The following is a 22,310-nucleotide window of genomic DNA, read 5'->3' as shown; positions in this document are numbered from 1 at the left end:
GCTGATGACCGGGCCACAGCCACTGAGTTTCAGCAGCTCCGAAAAGAAAAGTCAAAGGTCAAAGCAGCTGTAGAGGACTGGGCTGGTCTCCTGGTTCTGCTTCCTGGTCGGTTCTTGGGTTCTGGTCTTTAATGACCCACATCAGCTCCTCCTACTAGCTAAACATTTTTGGTTCTGATATGATGGACCTGATCCTCTGATCTCCACCTTCTGCCACTAGATGGCAGCAATGTGATACTGTGTAGTGCATTCTGGGCTTTGTAGTTCTATTAATGGATATTGTGACATTATAGAAGAACTTTGTGGAATAATTCCTAGAAATATGATCTGATCAGCTCCATCAAACTGGGATATGAGCCTGTTGTCCTGCAGGTTCTGCTTTGACCCATGTGACCCAGACCAGTAGAACCAGTTCTGAAGAAAATGTGGAGTTTGACCCAGCAGATCAGTCTGAATGTTTCACTCTGGAGCTTTAAACCTTCTGCTTTTCTGCAGCAGTTTGTGTTCAGATCTTCTTCTCTGGTTTTTATCTCAGAGTTTCTCACTGATTGATGATCTGAATAACAACATGTTTGTGTTTCAGAGGGCAGAACCACAGATGGAGAGCAGAACCTCCAGGATCCAGCTGTCCGTCCATGAGGAGTGATGTGTACAAAAGAAAACCTCCAGAATTCAGTGCTGAACCTGGACCATCAGAACCAGAGTAAGAAACCAGTTTCTATCTGGTGGATGTGACTCTGCAGAGACCAACCAGGGTTTAACTTTGATTCTGATTAGAATCTGATGCAGAGATAAAATATATATATATAATTTAAACCATTTTAGTTTAATAGTGACCTTATCTGGGATTTGAGTTACCAGAACCAACCGGGGAGGAAAAACTGTGTTCTGAGGTTCTGACCCAGTTTCTGGTCTCTAGTTTGTGGTGGATCTTCATGAACATCTTCAGCGCCAGCCTGTTGATAGTGAAATATTTCACTGATGAATAAATGTCTTTACTTGTCCAGGGTGAACCCCAGCTCTCGCCTGATTACTGCTGAACACCAGTCCCTCCATGACCCTGCAAAGATAAGAAGTGATGAACGATGGAGGGATGGATGGAAGAAAGATCTTCCTGGATGCATAGAGAGGAGCAGCTGTGCTCCAGGTGAAACTGAACACCTCCAATCAGAGTTTCCTCCTATCATCTTTGTTGAACCAGACTCGTGTTTTTTATAGTTGAAATGTGGAAATTCAAGATTTGAAAAGTCTTTTTGTGATCTTTTTCAGCTAAATCTGAGTTTTTCCAGCTGGTGTAAATGGAATATATGTGTTGATGACCCATATTATCATCTCTAAATACAACAAACACTTTATAGAATCAATATGATGAGGCTTACAACTTACTTTATCTTGGTTCTACCACATCACAATGTTAAGAGGAATGTAATGAATTCAAGGTTCAGACATTCCCAATCTGCAGACATGAAGTCGTCTCTAATTCAGGTTAATCTTGATCCTAGAAAGTCAGTCTGTCCTGCTCAGTTATTCCAGATTAATGTTCATATAAACACATTTATTCAGACAGTTTGAGGCACATGAGGCTCTGCGTCAGAGTGAGTCCTCATCAGTTTAAGATGGAGTCCATCAGACAAACAGCTGGCCGCCTGACCAACAGGCTCTGACATTCAGTAACTTTTATTTAAGTTAATTTATGTTAAATTAGTTTGAGGTTCTCAACCTGTCCCAGTGGATACTGGACTTTGTGAACTGGTACCAGTAGAGGCATCACCTGATCAGTCCAGGGCAGTGGCAGCTTCTGATACGGGCAACTGCCCAGGTCAGATTGTTGTGGGGGGCGACATAAGAGCTCCTCACGTCAGATGCAAACTGGATGACAAACCAACATTACTGCTAAGCTTTTTCTGTATTTTTACAGGGTTAGTGGTCAGTTCAGTGAATGAACTGAATCAAATCACTTAATGAACTGATTTGTTCCTTTCTGAGTTCAGTTCAGTTCATCATGGCGGTCTGGAGTAAAACTTTAATGTTCTGAATAACAGAACAGCGTCTGGGTGGAGAGGGAGGGACTGCTGTTGATGTCTGAGGGAACGTGATCAGAACACTGTTAACAAACCTCTCTTCTCTGCTTGTGAATTGCCCCGGATGCTTTAAAATAATAATTAAAAACAAAAAAATATTTTCATAATGTGAACAGTAGTAAACTTGTTTAATATTTTAGCGGCGAATAACACCATAAACATGAGCTAATGTAAAATAAAAGAAATGGAAGATGAGTAGATGTTTTAATTTACAATGAAGTTAATTTCAGGATTTGTAACTCACCATTATAATATATTTGAGAAAATGATTTAATCAGATGCTAATCATAAACAGTTTGATTTAGAAACTGAGGCTCTTCGGAGCATAAACTCTCCTTTCAGGTTGGCATTTTCAAAATAAGGTTCTTTTCCCTTCATCTTGTTGGTTCTCCTCATTTTCATTTCCACTTGTCATTTCTGGATTTTCTTCCATCTCCACACATTTCAAAGTGTGTGGAGATGAAAGATTTCCAAGTGACAATATTTTGTTTATTTTTAGCAAAACTGAACAGGCTACAATGTTTTCACTCTTTTTTTTTTTCTACATTTGAAATAAAAATTTATCAGCCTATTTTTTCAACTAATCTTGGATCCTTCATGTTTCTATTGGCTGTAACAAGATTTCATCTCAGCTATTGCTGCCTTTCTATCACAAACCATTAACAAGTAACTGGCCAGGCATACCTAATAAAGTGGCCAGTTTGGTTCTTTGTTTCCAGCACAGTGCTCAAAAAGAATGCCACTTCAAATTAAACAATTGGGTATAACTCTAAGGTCAGAGGTCGTTCTGTGGGAAACATGTCTGATTAACTGAAACCTTCAAACAGAGAAAATCATGAAAGTTTTAATGAACAAAACTGATTCCCAATATCTTTGTGCAGCAAGAACCTTTTATTTATTTGCTTTTTTCTTTTATCCGTCACCTCAGTGAGCACAAGACTGAGTTTTATTCATAAAACCTACATTTCCTCAATGACTGAAGTTGGAATTACTTTCAGGTTTCAACACCTTGGCAGAAAATAATTTCCATCCATCCATCCATCTTCTTCCGCTTATCCGAGGTCGGGTCGTGGGGGTAGCAGCTTCAGAAGGGAGGCCCAGACTTCCCTCTCCCCAGCCACTTCTTCTAGCTCCTCCGGGGGAATCCCGAGGCGTTCCCAGGCCAGCCGAGAGACATAGTCCCTCCAGCGTGTCCTGGGTCTTCCCCGGGGCCTCCTCCCGGTGGGACGTGCCCGGAACACCTCACCAGGGAGGCGTCCAGGAGGCATCCTGACCAGATGCCCGAGCCTCAACTGGCTCCTCTCGATGTGAAGGAGCAGCGGCTCTACTCTGAGTCCCTCCCGGATGACTGAGCTTCTCACCCTATCTCTAAGGGAGAGCCCAGCCACCCTACGGAGAAAACCCATTTCGGCCGCTTGTATCCGCGATCTCGTTCTTTCGGTCATGACCCAAAGCTCATGACCATAGATGAGGGTGGGAACGTAGATCGACCGGTAAATCGAGAGCTTCGCTTTTTGGCTCAGCTCTCTCTTCACCACGACGGACCGGTACAGCGCCCGCTTGACAGCTGACGCTGCGCCAATCCGCCTGTCGATCTCCCGCTCCCTTCTTCCCCCATTCGTGAACAAGATCCCGAGATACTTAAACTCCTCCACTTGGGGCAGGACACCCCCCCTGACCCGGAGAAGGCACTCTACCCTTTTCCGGCTCAAGACCATGGCCTCGGATTTGGAGGCACTGATCCCCATCCCGGCCGCTTCACACTCGGCTGCGAACCGCTCCAGCGAGAGCTGCAGATCACGATCTGATGAAGCCAAAAGGACCACATCGTCTGCGAAAAGCAGAGATGAGATCCTAAGGCCACCAAATCGGATCCCCTCAACACCTTGGCTGCGCCTAGAAATTCTGTCCATGAAAGTGATGAACAGAATCGGTGACAAAGGGCAGCCCTGGCGGAGTCCAACTCTCACCGGAAACGAGCCCGACTTACTGCCGGCAAAATAATTTGTTTTCTGTAATTATTTTTCCGTCATAGAAGTTCATACACAAACTGGTTTTATTGTGTTTTCCTTCAGATTTTGATATTCGGTGTCAGAGTGACCATAAAGCGTCTCTGAAGATGAAGTTCCTGAGTCTCTCTGAAGGCGTCGCTGAAGCTGGAAATCAAACCGATATGAACCAGATCTACACAGAGCTCCACATCACAGAGGGGTTAACTAGAGAGGTCAACCAGGAACATGAGGTCAGACACATTGAAACAGCATCCAGGAAACAAGAAACAACAATCAGAAGAGAAGACATCTTTAAAGTCCCACCTGGAAGAGATCAACCAATCAGAACAGTGATGACCATGGGAGTGGCTGGCATTGGGAAAACACTGTTAACACAGAAGTTCACTCTGGACTGGGCTGAAGGCAAAACCAACCAGAACATTGATTTCATATTTCCATTCACTTTCAGAGAACTGAATATGTTGAAAGAAGAAAAGTTCAGCTTATTAGGACTGATTCATAAATTCTTCACTAAAACCAAAGAAATCAGCAGCTTTGAAACGTTCCAGGTTCTGTTCATCTTTGATGGTCTGGATGAAAGTCGATTTACTCTGAATTTCAAGAACAATCCGATCCTGACTGATGTTACAGAGTCCAGCTCAGTGGATGTTCTGGTGACAAACCTTATCAGGAGGAAACTGCTTCCCTCTGCTCTCCTCTGGATAACCACACGACCTGCAGCAGCCAATCAGATCCCTGCTGAGTGTGTTGGCATGGTGACAGAGGTCAGAGGGTTCACTGACCCCCAGAAGGAGGAGTACTTCAGGAAGAGATTCAGAGATGATGAAGAGAAGGCCAGCAGGATCATCTCCCACATCCAGAAATCAAAAAGTCTCCACATCATGTGTCACATCCCAGTTTTCTGCTGGATCACTGCTAAAGTTCTGGAGGATGTGATGAAGACCAGAGAGGGAGAAAAACTGCCAAAGACTCTGACTGAGATGTACATAGCATTCCTGGAGGTTAACTTCGCAATCAAGAAGGAAAAGTATGATGGAGGAAAAAAGACAAGATCAATCTGGAGTCCAGAGAACAAGAAGCTGATTGAGTCTCTAGGAAAACTGGCTTTTGAGCAGCTGCTGGAGGGAAACCTGATCTTCTATGACGAAGAGCTCAAAAAGTGCGGCATCAACATCAAAGATGCTGCGTTGTTCTCAGGAGTGTTCACTGAAATGTTTAAAAGAGAGAGAGGGACGTGCGACATCTCCGTCTACTCCTTTGTTCATCTGAGCATCCAGGAGTTTCTGGCTGCAGTCTACATGCTCCACTGTTTCACCAGCAGGAAGTCAGAGGTGATCAAGACGTTTCTGGGAGAAGAATACAGAGAAACATCTCTAGATGAGTTCATGAAGAAAGTCATGAAGAAATCCCTCAGCAGTAAAAATGGCCACCTGGACCTGTTTGTCCGCTTCCTTCATGGTCTCACTGTGGAGTCCAACCAGAGACTCTTAGAAGATCTGCTGGGTCAGACAGAGAACAGTCCAGGAACCATCCAGAGAATCATCACCAACCTGAAGGAGATGAACACTAAATATATCTCTACTGACAGAAGCATCAACATCTTCTACTGTCTGGTGGAGATGAACGACGTCTCATTTTATCAGGAGATCCAACGGCTGCTGGATTCAGGGAAGCAGCTCTCAGAGACTGACTGTTCAGCTCTGGCCTTCATGCTGCAGATGTCAGAGGTTCTGGATGAGTTGGACCTGAAGAAGTACAACACATCACCAGATGGACGACAGAGACTGGTTCCAGCTGTGAGGAACTGCAGAAAGGCTCGGTGAGTCCAGATGTTTTCATTGTGTGAATGCTGATTCAGCTCTATTGTCCTCCTGTTTCTTCTTCTTCTTCAAGTTGCTTCTGGATGTTTTTGGTCTTTAACTTCTTCCTTCATCCTCTGGACTATTTCAGCCATTCAACCATCTAAACATTCAGCTCATCCAGGACAGCTGCAGCTTCTGGTTTTAGACATTTTGATCATTTTAAAAATATTTATCTTTCTATCAGTTTTCATGTTTAAATGAATAGAAAACCCTGAACTCTAGAAAAAAATCAATTTTGTCTGAAAGATCCAATCAGCCAGAGAGACTTTTACACTTTAAACTCCTCTTCACTCATTGAGCCGCTACTCCTTTTAGGATCTTTGTCTTTTTTTATAAAATCACTGTTTAGGTTTGATGGACACTTTAAAATAACCCCAATAATTGCTGCTGTTGTCATGGAAACCAGTTAGAAACTTAGTGAACCAACTTTTCCTCCTCCCACTAGTTTCCTCTGAGTTTGTAAATGAGAGCAAAATGTGGTGATTGTTGTCTGGCTCCAGAAAAAGTCCTAGTTTCTGTCAGATCCTCCCAAAGCTCTGAGAACTCTGCTTCCAGAGCTGGAACCATTTTCCTCATCAACTCTTCATCTGCAGCTTTTGTTGAAGCTGTTAGCCATGAAGACCTGGAGAGACATGAGCTTCAACTCTTTAGACATCCCAGCCTCTTCTAGTTACTGGAGAACTTTCACTGCTTCACCATGAAAAATGCTGCTGGACCCAAACGCTCTGTTTTGGTCTTCAGCTCTTTAAGAGTTTAGCAACAATTTCTTCTAACATCCAAACCTTTGTTCCTCTGAGCCACACGGTCTAGTCCAAGTCCGAGCTGTGAGCAGTTCCTCCTCCTCTCCATCATCTCCAGTAGTTTCCTTCAACAGCTCAGTCAGCCTCTTCATCAGCTGCTTCAGCTCCTTTGAGGCTCTGATGCTGCAGCTCCATCAGATGCTGCAGAGAAAACTGAACTTTCCTTCACAGATGATAGAAGATCTTCAACATCTGACTGCAGCTGAAGGTCTGAGGACATGAAGCCTGGACCAGAACCAGAACCAGAACCTGGACTTTAACCAGGAACTGCACAGATTCTCTGTGGGGTCAAACTCAGTAAATTGAAGATCAGATGTTGTTGGAGCCTATTAAGGATTGGATTAACTTATCTTTGCTAATGTATTAAGGTTACAGATCTAAATTGATAAAAACAATATATCTATTGTAACTTGTTTATTTATGTGTTTTGTTTAGACCCTCCTCCTTATCAGGTGGCCTCCTGCTGTGATTAAGCAGCGGAAGCAGCTGCTGCAGGGCATCTGATTGTTTGGTTAAGGAGCGAGGGGTGAAATAGTTTTTCCACCGTACCAAATAAAGTTTAATTTTACATTTTTTGGAAAGTCAACTCGGAGAGTGTTTCTGTTATTTTTGTACATTGAGAAAGTCACCGTTTGCCACCAGAAAACTTTCCGCGAGTGCTTTGTTTTGGATGAGTCGGAAAACCCTCCTCCTAGAAACTACTCTGGCACCTTTTGATTTTTGATTTTTGTTAAAATCCAAGAGTAGCCGTAACAAGTGGAAAAACTTCACTGATGACTTGATGAAAGACGCAAAGTTGGGGGATCCAGCGGATCACTCGCAGACGAACAAAGAAAGCAGCCAGCGGGTCGTGAGTAAAACCAGCTGATTAAGTTTATGAATGAAAGCGCCGCTGCGCTACAAAGAAACTATGGATCACTACCGAAAGCAAAGTTGTTGATTTTGAAAAAGGACTGTGGCAAAGAAGAATTTTTATTGATTAACTTATTTGACAGAGAAGGGATCTGTGTGATAATTAACGATGTCTGATCCTGAAACTCCTCCTGCGTCTGAGGACATGTTAAAGGTGCGCGTTCTTTCGCGCAGAGGCAGACTGGGTGCCTGTACTAGAAAGATTAATGAAATCAAGACTTTGATGACGGATGCAGGAAATGTTGATGCAGTCAATGAATCAGTGCAAGCATTTAAGGAAGCTGTGGATGAGCTTAGAAATGCTCATAAGTTAGTTCAAGAGCTCTTATCAGAGGAAGAAAAAGAAAATGATTACGATGACTGGTTTGAGCCTCGAATAACTAACCTAAATTATTTTTTGAACGATGTTGAAACATGGAAAAAAGACATTGTACAATCAACAATCAGACCATCTGACAGCATATCCAATGTATCACAGAAATCAAAATCCTCTTCTTCCATAAGATCATCAGCATCCAGATCTTCCTCAGTCTCTTCAGAGTTAAAAAAGGCCAAAGCAGAACAGGCTGCTGCACTGGCACGAGTAGCTGCCTTGAAAGAGAAACATGCTTTGCAAATGGAGGAAGCAAAATTGAAGTTAAAGATGGAGCAAATTGAGCTAGAAGCTGATCTTGCAGCATCAACCGCTAAAATAAAGACCTTGCAAAGTGATGAGGTGGACCAGAAACCATCTTTAGTTGATGGCATGAATGAATATTATAGCTCTCATCAAGAACCAGAGTCGATAGAAGGCAATGTGGAATTTATGCAGCTAGGTGCTATACCAAAAACTCCACTTCAACGGACTATTTTTGAGAGATGTAAATCTTCTCCCAGGAGTTTAAGCACAGCAGAGAATAAACCTCAAAATAAGAATCCCACTGAACGTGAAACTGAAGCTGCAACTTATGATCATAATGTATCTCAAACTGTACAAGATTACCCAGATGTGGCTGTTACTGCTGCTAATGAAAATTTTAATGTTGTTATTCAAAGACAAAATGACATAGCAGAACTCATTGTCAGCCAGCAAAACCTGTCTTTGTTACCTCCGAGAAATATCTCTGTGTTTGATGGTAACCCATTAAAATACCAGTCTTTTGTTCATGCATTTGAACAATTAATTGAAGACAGGACTAAAAATGATAAAGACAGACTGTATTATCTAGAACAATTTACATCTGGTTTGCCAAGAGATTTGGTTCGCAGCTGTTTACATATGGAAGGAAGTAGAGGCTACAGAGAAGCTAAACAACTTTTAAAGGAGCACTTTGGAAATGAAATTAAAGTTTCTGGAGCTTATTTGGATAAAGCCTTGAACTGGCCAGCAATTAAAGCTGAGGATGGAAAAATGCTGTATGCATATGCAATGTATTTGAGAGGATGTTGTAATGTAATGCAAGATTTACAGTACATAGAGGACCTTGAAATCCCATCAAACCTAAGGCTACTAGTATCCAAACTACCTTATAAACTGCGAGAAAGATGGCGAACCACAGCTTATGAAATACAACAGAAAACTGGCAGGAGAATCAGATTTAAACATCTTGTTGAGTTTGTGGAAAATCATGCTAACATGCTTTTGGATCCTTTGTTTGGAGACATTCAAGACCAAACAACAACCAAAAAAACATTCCCAAGAGGCAAAGGTGACCTAAAATCAATAAGAGGTAAAAACAGCAGCTTTGCAACATCAATAGTTACCGAGAATACAGGATGTGCTATAAAGCAATCAGTTTTGCCTCCACCACCTCCTGAAACCACACCCAGTCCCATTATCCCTCACTGTGGATTCTGCGAAGAAAAACACAACTTAACTGACTGTTTGCATTTTAAAACAGAGTCACGTGATAGTAAAGTTGAATTTTTGAGAAGTCACGGATATTGCTTTGGTTGCCTACTAAAAGGTCATTTAAGCAAAAATTGTAAGAGGAGACTAATGTGTCAAGTTTGTCAAATGAGACATCCAACAGTACTCCATATCAAAAGTGCAAAAGTTCCAAAGCAGGACAGTCAAACTGAGATTGAAGAAACTCCCATAAGCAGTGCTCTTGTTTCAGCAGGTGACTCAACCGGGGCCGGGAGAAAATGTGCACTTGCAATTGTTCCCGTCCGAGTTAAGGTGGCAAAAGGGGACAAATATATTCAGACCTATGCTTTCCTTGACCCGGGCAGCACTGCAACGTTTTGTACTGTAAGATTGATGAACCGACTAAATTTGAAAGGACGCAAAACAGAGATACTTCTGCGAACAATGGGACAGGAAAAGCCTGCAGAAACCTATGAGGTTAGAGGACTAGAGGTGGGAGATTTGAAAGGCTGTACATACTTGGACCTGCCGAAGGTTTACACACAGGATAAAATACCTGTCTCAAAAGAAAACATCATCACACAAGCAGATCTGGAGACGTGGCCTCATCTCAGGGGTGTCCATTTAAAGAAAATTGAGGCAGACATTGAACTCCTCATTGGAACTGACATTCCTCGAGCATTAGAGCCATGGAAAATAATAAATAGTCATGATAATGGACCATATGCAGTGGAAACTGTACTTGGATGGGTGGTAACTGGACCACTTGGTGTTGATAGTACCGCAGAATATGCTGGGCCTATTGCAGTGTCAAGTAACAGAATTTCTGTTACTGAATTGAAGGATCTGCTCATCAGACAATATAACCAGGATTTCTCTGAGAACTTATATGAGGAGAAAATTGAGATGTCTGTTGAGGACAAGTGTTTTATGGAGATTGCTTCTGGCTCATTGTATATTAAAGATGGACACTATCACCTACCACTTCCTTTCCGAAATAAAGACAAAGTTATGCCTGATAACTATAAAATGGTTAAGGAACGCACACAGCACCTTATGAAAAGGTTTAAGAAGGATAGGATGTATGCAGAAGAATACACAGCATTTATGGAGGACATTTTGAAAAGGGGCTATGCAGAAAAGGTTCCATTTGAGCAGCTTTGCAGGGAGGACGGACATGTCTGGTACATTCCACATCATGGTGTCTACCATAAGCGAAAGCACAAACTGAGGGTGGTGTTTGACTGTACATCCTCATATCAAGGAACCTCTCTGAACAAGGAGCTCCTCCAAGGGCCTGATTTAACAAACACCCTTATTGGGGTACTGCTAAGGTTTCGCCAAGAACCAATCGCAGTAATGGCAGACATTGAGGCAATGTTTTATCAAGTCTATGTGGATGAAAAAGACAGAGATGTCCTGAGGTTTCTGTGGTGGCCAGAAGGGAACATTAACAAACCTCTGGAAGTTTACAGGATGAAAGTTCACCTCTTTGGCTCTGTATCATCCCCAAGCATCGCTAATTTTGCTCTGCGTCAAACTGCTACTGACAACCAGAAGCATTATTCTGATGAGGTTATCGAAACCATTAAAAGCAACTTTTATGTGGACGATTGCCTCCGATCAGTGGCAACAGTAAATCAGGCAATGAAGCTTGCCACAGATCTCACCAAAATATGCAGTGAGGGAGGTTTCACGTTAACAAAATGGGTCAGCAACAACCATGAAGTGCTGGCAAGCATCCCTGAACATCACAGAGCTGGAGCATTTAAGGAACTAGATCTGGACAAAGAAAAGCTGAAAGAACAAATAACAGTTGAGTCTGCACTTGGACTCCACTGGGACACTCTCAGTGACACCTTCAGCTTTAAAGTAACCATCAGGAGTCGACCTACCACCAGAAGAGGTATACTCTCCACAGTGAGTTCAGTATATGACCCATTAGGATTTCTTTCTCCTTTCGTCCTGAAAGCCAAACAATTACTCCAAGAACTCTGCAAAACCAAATATGGATGGGATCATGTCATTCCCCAGGAATTTGCAAAGCCTTGGCAAAGATGGCTCAAGGAGTTAAATCTGCTACATGACTTCCAAGTTGCAAGGTGCATAAAGCCTGAAAACTTTGATCCTGTGGAAACTGCTGAATTGCATCACTTTTGTGATGCAAGTGAGTCAGGCTATGGTACAGTAAGCTACCTCAGATTATCAAATCACCAAGGTCAAATCCATGTCTGCTTCATATTTGGAAAAGCTAGAGTGGCACCTCTAAAGCAGATGACCATACCCAGACTGGAACTCACAGCAGCAACATTGGCTGTAAAAGTGGATCGAATGCTAAAGAAGGAGCTGCAATTACCACTTACAGATTCAACTTTCTGGACAGATAGTACATCTGTGTTGAAATATATTCACAATCAAACGAAAAGATTTCACACTTTTGTATCCAACAGGATTGCAGTAATCCATGACCTCTCCCACACCAGCCAGTGGAGATACATAAGTTCAAAAGTCAACCCAGCCGACGACGCATCAAGGGGGCTTTATGTGGAATCTTTCGTAAGTTCAAAATGGCTGACCGGTCCGGAATATCTCAGCAGAGAAAAAAGAACATGGCCGAGGCACACAGAAGGTCTGGAAGAAATACCAGCAAACGATCCTGAGGTGAGAAAGGAGAACACAATCAACAGTGTGATAGTGGAGGATCAACATCCAGTATGCAAACTAATCAAGTATCATTCATCATGGAACAAACTTCAGAAGTCGGTAGCCTGGATATTAAAAGTGAAAAGACATCTTCTACTGCTAAGCCAGCAAAGAAAAAGTCAAACTCACCTGTCTTCAGGAGTAATGAAAAAGCTGAAAAATCAACATGAAACCCAAAACCTGTCAGTGGAGGACATGCAAAATGCAGAGAAAGCTATAATTTGTTTTGAACAAAAACGCTACTTTGACTGTGAATTTACTTACTTGGAACAAGGCAAACCTCTTAGTTCAAGAAGTACCATCCTCAAACTGGATCCGATGCTTGATGGTAGCATTTTGAGAGTTGGCGGCAGGATAAATAAAAGTACAATGCCAATCCACCAGAAAAACCCGATCATTTTACCTAAAGGTTCACATATATCTAACCTCATCTTACAACAAATTCATCACCAAGTTGGACATTCAGGAAGGAGCCACATGCTCTCCAAGCTAAGGCAGAAATTCTGGCTCCCACATGCAAACTCTTTAGCCAGAAAAATTATCAAGAGCTGTGTATTCTGTAGACGCATACAGGCAAAACCTGGTGAACAGAAGATGTCGGACCTTCCTGAGGACCGTTTATTTCCAGACCTACCTCCTTTTAGTCATGTTGGCATTGACTACTTTGGTCCTATTGAAGTAAAAAGGGGACGAGCTCAGGTGAAACGATGGGGAGTCATATTCACCTGCCTGGTGAGTCGAGCTGTCCACCTGGAGATGGCCAATTTCTTAACCACAGACTCGTGCATAAATGCTATACGCAGATTCATCTGCAGAAGAGGATCAATGATGAGCATCAGAACAGACTGCGGGACAAACTTTGTGGGAGCACAAAAGGAACTACAAGAAGCATTAAGAGAGCTAAATCATCAGAAAATCCAAAAGGCTCTTTTAGTAGAGGGAATAAAATGGATTTTTAACCCTCCTTATGGGGCTCACCACGGAGGAGTCTGGGAAAGACTAATACGTCTAATCAAAAAGACCCTCACATCTGTTCTAAAGGAACAAACACTGGACGATGAAACCCTGTCAACAGCACTATGTGAAGTAGAAGCCATCCTAAATGACAGGCCAATAACTTCAGTGTCAAATGACCCCAATGACTTAGAACCACTAACACCAAACCATTTACTCCAGCTGAAAGGGAAAGCAACCATACCACCAGGAGTCTTTGACAAAACAGATCAATATTCAAGAAGAAGATGGAGACAAGCACAGTATCTTGCAGATCTTTTCTGGAGACGTTGGATAAGGGAGTATCTCCCACTCATGCAAGAACGAAGCAAGTGGAACAGCAAAAAGAGGAACTTCAGCCCTGGAGATCTGGTTGTTATTGTGGATAACTCGGCACCAAGGAGCGCATGGACAATGGGCCGTGTTATGAGGACTTTTCCAGATGCCAAAGGCTTTGTTAGAAGTGTTTTGGTTAAAACCAAAGCCAATGTTATCCAGCGACCAATAGATAAGCTCTGTCTTTTAATGGAGGCAGCAGGATGAAATAAAAGACTTTCTAATATTTACTATGGACTGCTTTAAGCATTAGAAATGTTGAGAGGCTCTAGATAACATTTATAGACAAAAGGATTATGAACATTGATTTTTAAAGATCATAATTAAATTTCTGTCATGTTTTTGCTAGATACTAGGCTCCTATGAATATTATTTTTGTAAATTGTTACTTTGCTAAGGCTAACAATTTGGGGCCGGGATGTTGGAGCCTATTAAGGATTGGATTAACTTATCTTTGCTAATGTATTAAGGTTACAGATCTAAATTGATAAAAACAATATATCTATTGTAACTTGTTTATTTATGTGTTTTGTTTAGACCCTCCTCCTTATCAGGTGGCCTCCTGCTGTGATTAAGCAGCGGAAGCAGCTGCTGCAGGGCATCTGATTGTTTGGTTAAGGAGCGAGGGGTGAAATAGTTTTTCCACCGTACCAAATAAAGTTTTGGAAAGTCAACTCGGAGAGTGTTTCTGTTATTTTTGTACATTGAGAAAGTCACCGTTTGCCACCAGAAAACTTTCCGCGAGTGCTTTGTTTTGGATGAGTCGGAAAACCCTCCTCCTAGAAACTACTCTGGCACCTTTTGATTTTTGATTTTTGTTAAAATCCAAGAGTAGCCGTAACAGATGTTGATCAGATGATGACATCACTGTTATCATATTTTAGTCTGTTTATGATCCAGATTGATTTCATTAGAACTGAATTTATTTCTTCTCTAATCACAGACTTGGTGGCTGTTCGCTCCAAAAGGCTGAATGTGAAGTTTTGGCCTCGGCTCTGAAGTCCAACCCAGATCTGACTGAACTGGAAATAAATCAGATCTTCATAAATAAAGGTGGAGACTCTGATATGAAGCCTCTGGTTGAGATCCTGGAGAGTTCAGTCAGTAAAGTGAAGAATCTGAGGTTTGTTTTTTTTATTTATACAATAAAATCATTCATTTATACTTTAAACATTAGTTTAATTAATGCTTTTATTCTAATATATTTTATTTTAAAACAACCTGTTCAAATGTCAGAATAAAATCTCTAAAACTTTTTACCTTATATATTATTTTTTTCTTATTTCAGACTTTGAGATTATTGAACTTTGTTTTTCAGTTTTTTACTTTAAAATGTTTTTTACTGATGAACAAAATGAGTAAAATAATTCAAATGATGTAAATGAATGATGGAGATGTTTCAGTTTGGTTTGGTAAAGATTCAGATTGTTTTATTTCTCATTTCTGATTCTCATCTTTACATCCAGAATGAAATGTTGTTCCTCCAGAGTCGAGCCACAAACACTGACAAGTTCAAATCATCATTAATGACCAAATCTAAGAAATGACTGATTGTAGAAAAGCAAATCTAGATGAAATGAATGAAAGTGAGGTTTGCAGCAGCAGCAGGTTCCTCAGCTTTGTCCTGAAGCTGTGGTTCTGTTGGGCCGGGTCAGAGAGGAACCGTCCTCTTCAGTCTGACAGCTGTCAGTCGGTTGGAGCCTCGTCTCTGTGATGATGCTTCATCAGGTCACGTCTCCTTAGGAAATAATGGCCTCCATTGGCTTTCAGCAGCTTTAATAAGAACCCAAGGCCATTAATGAAGAAACTGAGTGGTTCTGATCCAGTTACCAAGTCGGGTCTCCAGCTGATGATCAGGAACCAGCAGAAATAGCTCAACTCATCCAGGCTGATAGAAAACTTTGAGTTTCTTTTTGGATCAAATGTTCTGGTTCTGCTGGTTTGGACTCTTTAAACCAGTTTGACTGGATCAGATGTTAGAATCAGTTCATCATGTTTCTTTTACATTCAGGGAAATTAATTTTCTACATTTTTATTATTTATTTGTTCATGTTTCAGTTTTAACCTGCATCCTGTTGGCTTCAGCTCACATCTTTTATTCTTTATTCAGATTGTATGGCTGCAGTTTGTCAGAGACCAGATGGACTTCTCTGTTCTCAGCTCTGAAGTCCAAACCGACCCATCTGACAAGACTGGACCTGAGCTGGACCAACCTGGAAGGTTCTGGAGTGAAGAAGCTCTGTGGTTTTCTACAGACTGAAGGCTGCAGACTGAAGAGATTGAGGTATGTAATTATATAATTATTGATATTTCTGTGAATAATTATATATAATTGATCATAAATCAAAGTTCATTTCTTCTGTTCTAATAAATATTTTCTGAGTTTGTTCCTGGGCTTGGATGATGATGATGAATGCTTTATTAATCCCCAAGGGGAAATTCAAAGTCCCAGCAGCTTAAGACATTACACACAGCATACACTACAGTTCACACAATATATTACAAAAACACTAGATTACTAGATAAACATTACTAAGAGCTAAAAATACTAAAAAACACTAAAATCCTAAGTGCTAAAGAGTGTGGAGGTGAAGTCTGCTGTGTCAATGGCCTAAGCAGAGAAGTCCACTTCTCCCCTGCCCTTCAGTGAGGCATTGTACAGTAGTATGGCCCTTGGTTCAAATGATTTCCTGAGTCTGTCTGTTGAGCATGTCAGGGAGCGTAGTCTCCAGCTGATCAGACTCTTCTGCTGCATGATGGTACTGTGGAGTGGATGACAATCGTTGTCCATGATGTTAAGTAACTTGTTCAGGGTCCTTTTATCTGATACTGACGTGATGCAGTCCAGTTCAGTCCCCACGGCAGAGCCAGCTTTCCTAATCAGCCTGTCTGGTCGTCCAGCATCCCTCTTCTTAATGCCTCCTCCCCAGCATGCCACAGCATAGAAGAGGACGCTGGCAACAACAGACTGGTAGACCATCCAAAGGAGCTTGCTGCAGACATTGAAGGACCTCAGCCTCCTCAGGAAGTACAGCCTGCTCTGCCCCTTCTTATAGAGTGCATCGGTGTTGGCTGACCAGTCCAGTTTATTGTCCAGATGTACTCCCAGGTACTTGTATGTGTTCACCACCTCCACCTTGACCCCCTCCATGGTGACTGGCAGCAAGGCAGACTTGGATCTCCTGAAGTCCACCACCATCTCCTTGGTCTTGGTTGTGTTGAGTTGCAGGTGGTTGAGTCTGCACAAAGTCCTCCACCAGGTTCCTGTATTCCTCCTCCTTCCCATCCCTGACACACCCCACAATTGCAGTGTCTTCTGAAAACTGCATGTGACATGACTCCGTGTTGTAGTAGAAGTCAGACGTGTACAGGGTGAGCAGGACTGGGGAAAGGACTGTTCCCTGTGGCGCTCTGGTGCTGCTGATAACAGTGTCACAAAGGATGGTTGGATGGTGTTAAAAGCACTGGAGAAATCAAAGAACATGATTCTCACAGCACTTTTCCCCCTGTCCAGATGAGAGTGAGTCCTGTGCAAGAGGTATGAGATGGCATCGTCGACACCCACCTTCTCCTGATATGCAAACTGTAATGGGTGTAGTGCATGGCGCACCTGTGGCTTCAGTATCCCCAGAACCAGTCTCTCTATAGTCTTCATCAAATGTGATGTAAGAGCGACTGGTCTGAAGTCATTAAGCTCTATTGGGTGTGATTTCTTAGGGACAGGGATGAGACATGATGTCTTCCACATTGTTGGAACTCTCCCGAGCCTGAGACTCCAATTGAAGATGTACTCCAGAGGCTTTCCCAGTTCGGCGGCACAGACCTTGAGCAGTCTTGGACACAGTCCGTCAGGCCCGGCTGCCTTCCTGGGATATAGCTTCTGCAGCTCCTCTATCACTTGATCTGCTGTGATGGTGGTGAGAGAGGCAGGGGGGATGGGTGGGGGTGGGGGGTTACCATGGTCTTGGTAACCTTGTGGGGGGGGTGAGGATCCAGAGTTTAATTTAGTCCCTCTGTGTAACTGAGTTGGACCTGCTGATCTGAGGTCAGAACAGGACAGCATTCGGACCCCCAGTGTGTAGAAATCCCCCTCATGTGAAGCAGGTCAAAGGTCATTCAACCCAGTCTAGAAAAGTGAATTCCTGGAATCTGACAGGAACAAATCAATAATCAATGATTGATGCTTCAACACTTTGATCAGAACCTGGAATTATTTTACTGACTAAAATCCTCCAACACAACATGACCCAGTACCAGGTTCTGGTTCTGGTTCTGGTTCTGAAGTCAGCAGGTCTTTATTGAAGCAGCAGCTTGTTGGCATTAATATTGATGAGAATCTTTAACTGGTTCTGTTGGACTGGTTAACCTGCATCCTGTTGGCTTCAGCTCACATCTTTTATTCTTTATTCAGATTGATGGGCTGCAGTTTGTCAAAGATCAGCTGTGATTATTTGGCCTCAACTCTGAAGTCCAACCCGACCCGTCTGACAGAACTGGACCTGAGATTGAACAACCTGAAGGATTCAGATGTTCAGCAGCTGAAGAATCTTGTAAAGACTGTAAAGTAAGTAAATGTTTGTAGTGAGTCCAGCTCCTGTCAGCATATTGAACTAAACCCAGTTAGCATCAAAGCAAAGATCCAGTGTTCCCAGTAAAGCTGCAGCTTCTCAGTGGGAGGAGAATGGTTCAGGCTTCCTGATTGGACACAGAGACAGCAATCAGCCAATCAGAGGAGCAGCAGCTTGCTGTGTTCCTGTGTTTGTGTTGGTGTGAAGATGAGTGTTGTTGCTGTGTCCATGTCTCCAGGAAGTCCAGCTGGACTCCAGCGTCCAGCCGTCCAACATGTCTAGAGACAGTGGTCCTCATCCATCAAACTGTGGCAGCAGCAGATCTGATCTCAGATCTGTTTGTTCTCTCAGTTCAACAGGAAACAACAGATCAGGTTCATCTTGGTCACAGCTCTGAGATCAGTCTGACTGCAGCCTGGAAACCATCTAGTGGATGTGCTGCGTCACTGACTGCTGCTGGAGAGAGGCTGGAAACACTCACTGATCTGCTCTCTCCTTCCTTCTTCTCTCTGCAGGTGCGATGATAATGGTGATTTTGAGGATTCTGGTGATTTTGAGGATTCTGATGGTTCTGATTATTCTGATTTTTTTGACCGGTGCGACTGATGATCCCAGTAAAGTAGAGAATGGTCTCAGTGTCCTGCTGATCCTCAGAGGTTGAAGTTGCAGCAGTTTGAGTCTAAAGAGACTCTGACTGGATCATGATGATGACCTCTGACCTCCAAGATTTCCCTCCTGTTTATTTTCTCATGTTGTCATTTAGTGTCTGATATTGTTTGTCTCTTTGGATCAATAAAGATCCAATTCAAACTGGGCTCCATTTAGAGGCTTCATGGAGTTTTGATCTGAACTGGATTCAACTGGACAGTTGATCTTTTTTCTCTCTGATTCATTTTCATCCTGGAACCAGAAATGGTCTGAGAATGGAAACATGGGAATCATTTTCAGTTCAGCTTTGAAGCCATGAAAGACACTTCAAACCTCTTTTCTCTGCTGCTTCTTCCTTCTGCTGACATGAAAATGTTCCTCAAAGATAAAAAGATGCTTTACTGGAAACTGCAGAGAAACTTCAGCTTCCATCACAGAAACCAGTTTAACCAGTTTAGAACTGGATGTCCCACAGAAACTCTGATCTTAGAGCAGTTTTCAGGAACATCCATAATTTTATCTGAAAATATATATATATATTTTATAGTCATTCTAAATATATTTAAGTAATTAAGTTTTGTATAGTAATTATAGTAACTACTTTATTTTAATCCTCCATGTTGTTTAGCTTATTGTATTCAGATTAACAAAGAAATGTAAATATATATATTTTAAGCTTGTATGTTTTGTTTGACAGTTTCTCTTAATAAAATCAGAAACATGCATTTTAGTTGATCTGAGAATTTTTTAAGCTTCTAATTTAAGGCAGCAGCTTATTTTGCATTATTTATACTTAAGTTGTTTAAATAAAATACATGACAATCATTTAATTAATCGATATTGTTTTTCCTCCAAGTTTCTTAGTTAAGCTGCTTCAAACTATAACAGTAGTTATTTTACTTCCCGGTGTTTTATTTTGAAAGATCGCACAGGAAACGTATTTGTAATTTTTCCAACTTTATTGTAGTTGTAATTACCAAGTTTCGCCACCAGAGGGACTGAACACACTGCTCAGGTCCGCAATCCATACTGGTTAGTGGTAGTCATGGTTACCAATAAAAATAAATAAGAGACTCGCTGCTGGGAATGATGCGAGTGTTTAGCGCGGAAGCTAACTGGTTTCCAGCTTCAAACCAGCGGGATAACTGGTTCCCAGTGAGATAAATGAAGGCAGATTCTTCTCCTGGGTTCATGTCAATGTTTTCTCTGTCAGTGTGAACTAGAAGCAGCTCCACAGAGTTGAAAACAGCCGCAGAGACTCTGAGCGGAGCTAACGATGCTAACGATGCTAACAGACTCCAGCAGCAGCTTGTTTTACATACAAGCTGAATATCAGCAGCTGCGGATCTAAACTCTGATGCTGGACAGCAGCGCCTGTTCTTCAGTTCACTGATAATCGATCAAAGTTTTATCATTATTCAATTTTATCATTAAACTCGTCTGAATGATTTTAGTGTGTAGTTACAGTGTGTCACCACAGGAGGGCAGTACAGAGTGAGTAACTTGTTAAAAACAAACCTAAAAATTTAAATAATCTTCTGTTTACTACAGTGCTCAAATATTTTTAACAGCTAAATTGAGTTTTTAATTTTAATATTATTTATTTGTTTTTTCCCTTTAGATGGTTTTATTCTGCTCAAATCTCAGCTGGTTGACTTTTATCACTAATAAATATGTTTTTCATAATGTTTATAGTTTTTCCATTCTTTGATTGTCAAGATTACCCACAGTTAATATTTTTGTAACAATTTTAACTAAATAAAATTTAACGTTTTTTGTTTTTTTTAGGTAACTACATTTCCACCTGCTGTTACTATTTCTAAGTAGCTGTTATTTACCTTCCGTTTTGAATTATTTTAATAAGGATTCTCCAGTTCTAATAACATAAAGTACGAATCCTGACTTAATTCTGCAGATTACTGTCTACAGAATTAAGTCAATGTAGTTATTAGAAACTGTTTCTTGAAAAGTATAAAGTTGATCAGTTTCATGATGGTTGAATGAGTTCTTACTGCCCTCTGGTGGTGAACTGTCGGAACTACAGACATTCTTCAAGTACATTTTTCAGCCGGAGGTTTTGTTTCTTTGTTTTAATTTTCACTTTTATCAAGTCAGCATATGTTAATGCCATTAAATAAGAGTCACAAAAGGTTCTGTAAAGAGTTTAACACAGCAGCTATCTTTTATGATTTAAAACTCTTTATTAGAAATATAACATCGAACAGTGGTTTAAAATATTTCAAAATCATATTTGACTCGGAAAACGGTGGATATAACTGAGGAAGATTGTTAGTTTTTCTCTATATAAAGTGGAGAAGTGGATATTAAATGTAAATAATGCAGCATTATCAGGACTGTAGTTCCCACTATGGCCACCAGAGGGCGGAAATATCCCGTTCTGAATCTAGAGGTGAGTTTGTAGAGCTGCAGCTGGTTTCTGACTTCTAAGTTGATCACGTTTATATCACTCATTATAAATATTATTAAAATGAATAATTTAATGTTAATATTAACTCTTCTGCCTACTTTAACATACAATCAGTGTTTTATCGGTCAGTATGAACTAGAAGCAGCTCCACGGAGTTGAAAACAGCCGCAGAGACTCTTAACGGAGCTAGCGATGCTAACAGACTCTGGCAGCAGCTTCAGAGGAGCTTTGGCTCCATCAGAGCTGAAACGAAGCTCTACAACTCTGGTTTAGACGCTGATTTTGCGGTTAGAAGTTAGGAGAATATTTATGATCGATTAAATTATCCTGGAAACATTCAGAAGATTGATGCAGGAGAAGCAAACTGAACTTCTCTCAGAGCAGGGCGGTTATTGCCCTCTAGTGGACTCAGAGGGTAACTACAGCTTCTCTAATAAGCTAGAGAATTTACACACCATATTCACTTCCGGTAGGTACTTTCACATTAAGAGCTACAGAAACGAGTTAATATTCTCGGTTAGCTTTCATATTAAATAATAAGTTTTAGTTTTTTTTTCCTCCCTGAAATGTTTATTCAAAAGCACCAAATTAAACTGCTGAGGTTTTCAACCACCACTATATAATTTTCCTATTCCTAGATAGTCATGTCAAACAGATTAAAGTATTTAAATAAAATTAACAGCATCAACATAATATTATTTTATGTTTAATAAATTTATTCACAGATTAATTCAGTCATACAATTAACTTAGTAATATTAACTAGTTATGTTTTTAAACTTTAACTTTTTATATTTAATTTTTCTCCATTAGATATTTTCATCCTGCTCAATGCTCTGATCTCAGCGGGTTGGATTTTATCACAATCACATTTTCATTGTTTATATTTTTCAGGCTTTGATTCTCATATTTACCGACAGTTTATCTTTTTGAGAAGATTTTTCTGAAGTAAGTTTAATTTTCTTTTCCATTTATTAACCCTGTAGTGGCTCTTTAACAACATTAATTTAAGTTGATTTTATTTGAAATAATAAAAGTTAAATGAGAACAAATTAAGTTAAACAAATGATCTGGTTGAGTCAACATGAATAGGAATACCTGTAGTTACGATAGTTCACC

At 41.1% G+C, this 22,310-nt stretch overlaps 1 protein-coding gene across 7 annotated transcripts in view; it reads left to right on the top strand.

Annotated features, from left to right (window-relative positions):
- LOC102228431 (NLR family CARD domain-containing protein 3-like) overlaps positions 1 to 22,310 on the top strand; it is a 971,185-nt gene that overhangs the window by 112,066 nt on the left and 836,809 nt on the right. Inside the window, exons 3-9 of one of the 7 annotated variants that reach the window (XM_023329345.1) lie at positions 584 to 703; positions 1,008 to 1,147; positions 4,157 to 5,912; positions 14,492 to 14,671; positions 15,659 to 15,832; positions 17,960 to 18,112; positions 18,632 to 18,854. The exons of 3 other annotated variants lie outside the window; for them this stretch is intronic. In XM_023329345.1, the coding sequence (XP_023185113.1) occupies positions 584 to 703; positions 1,008 to 1,147; positions 4,157 to 5,912; positions 14,492 to 14,671; positions 15,659 to 15,832; positions 17,960 to 18,112; positions 18,632 to 18,722 (2,614 nt within the window). In that variant the 3' untranslated portion in view covers positions 18,723 to 18,854. Of the gene's footprint in view, positions 1 to 583; positions 704 to 1,007; positions 1,148 to 4,156; positions 5,913 to 14,491; positions 14,672 to 15,658; positions 15,833 to 17,959; positions 18,113 to 18,631; positions 18,855 to 22,310 lie in introns of those variants that run through there. 3 more of the 7 variants (XM_023329342.1, XM_023329351.1, XM_023329353.1) reach the window with 3 other exon arrangements.

This window comes from Xiphophorus maculatus, chromosome 24, assembly GCF_002775205.1.
Source record: "Xiphophorus maculatus strain JP 163 A chromosome 24, X_maculatus-5.0-male, whole genome shotgun sequence".
Taxonomy (NCBI): domain Eukaryota; kingdom Metazoa; phylum Chordata; class Actinopteri; order Cyprinodontiformes; family Poeciliidae; genus Xiphophorus; species Xiphophorus maculatus.
Note: the sequence above shows the minus strand (reverse complement) of the source record. Positions and strands in the feature narration are given on the sequence as shown.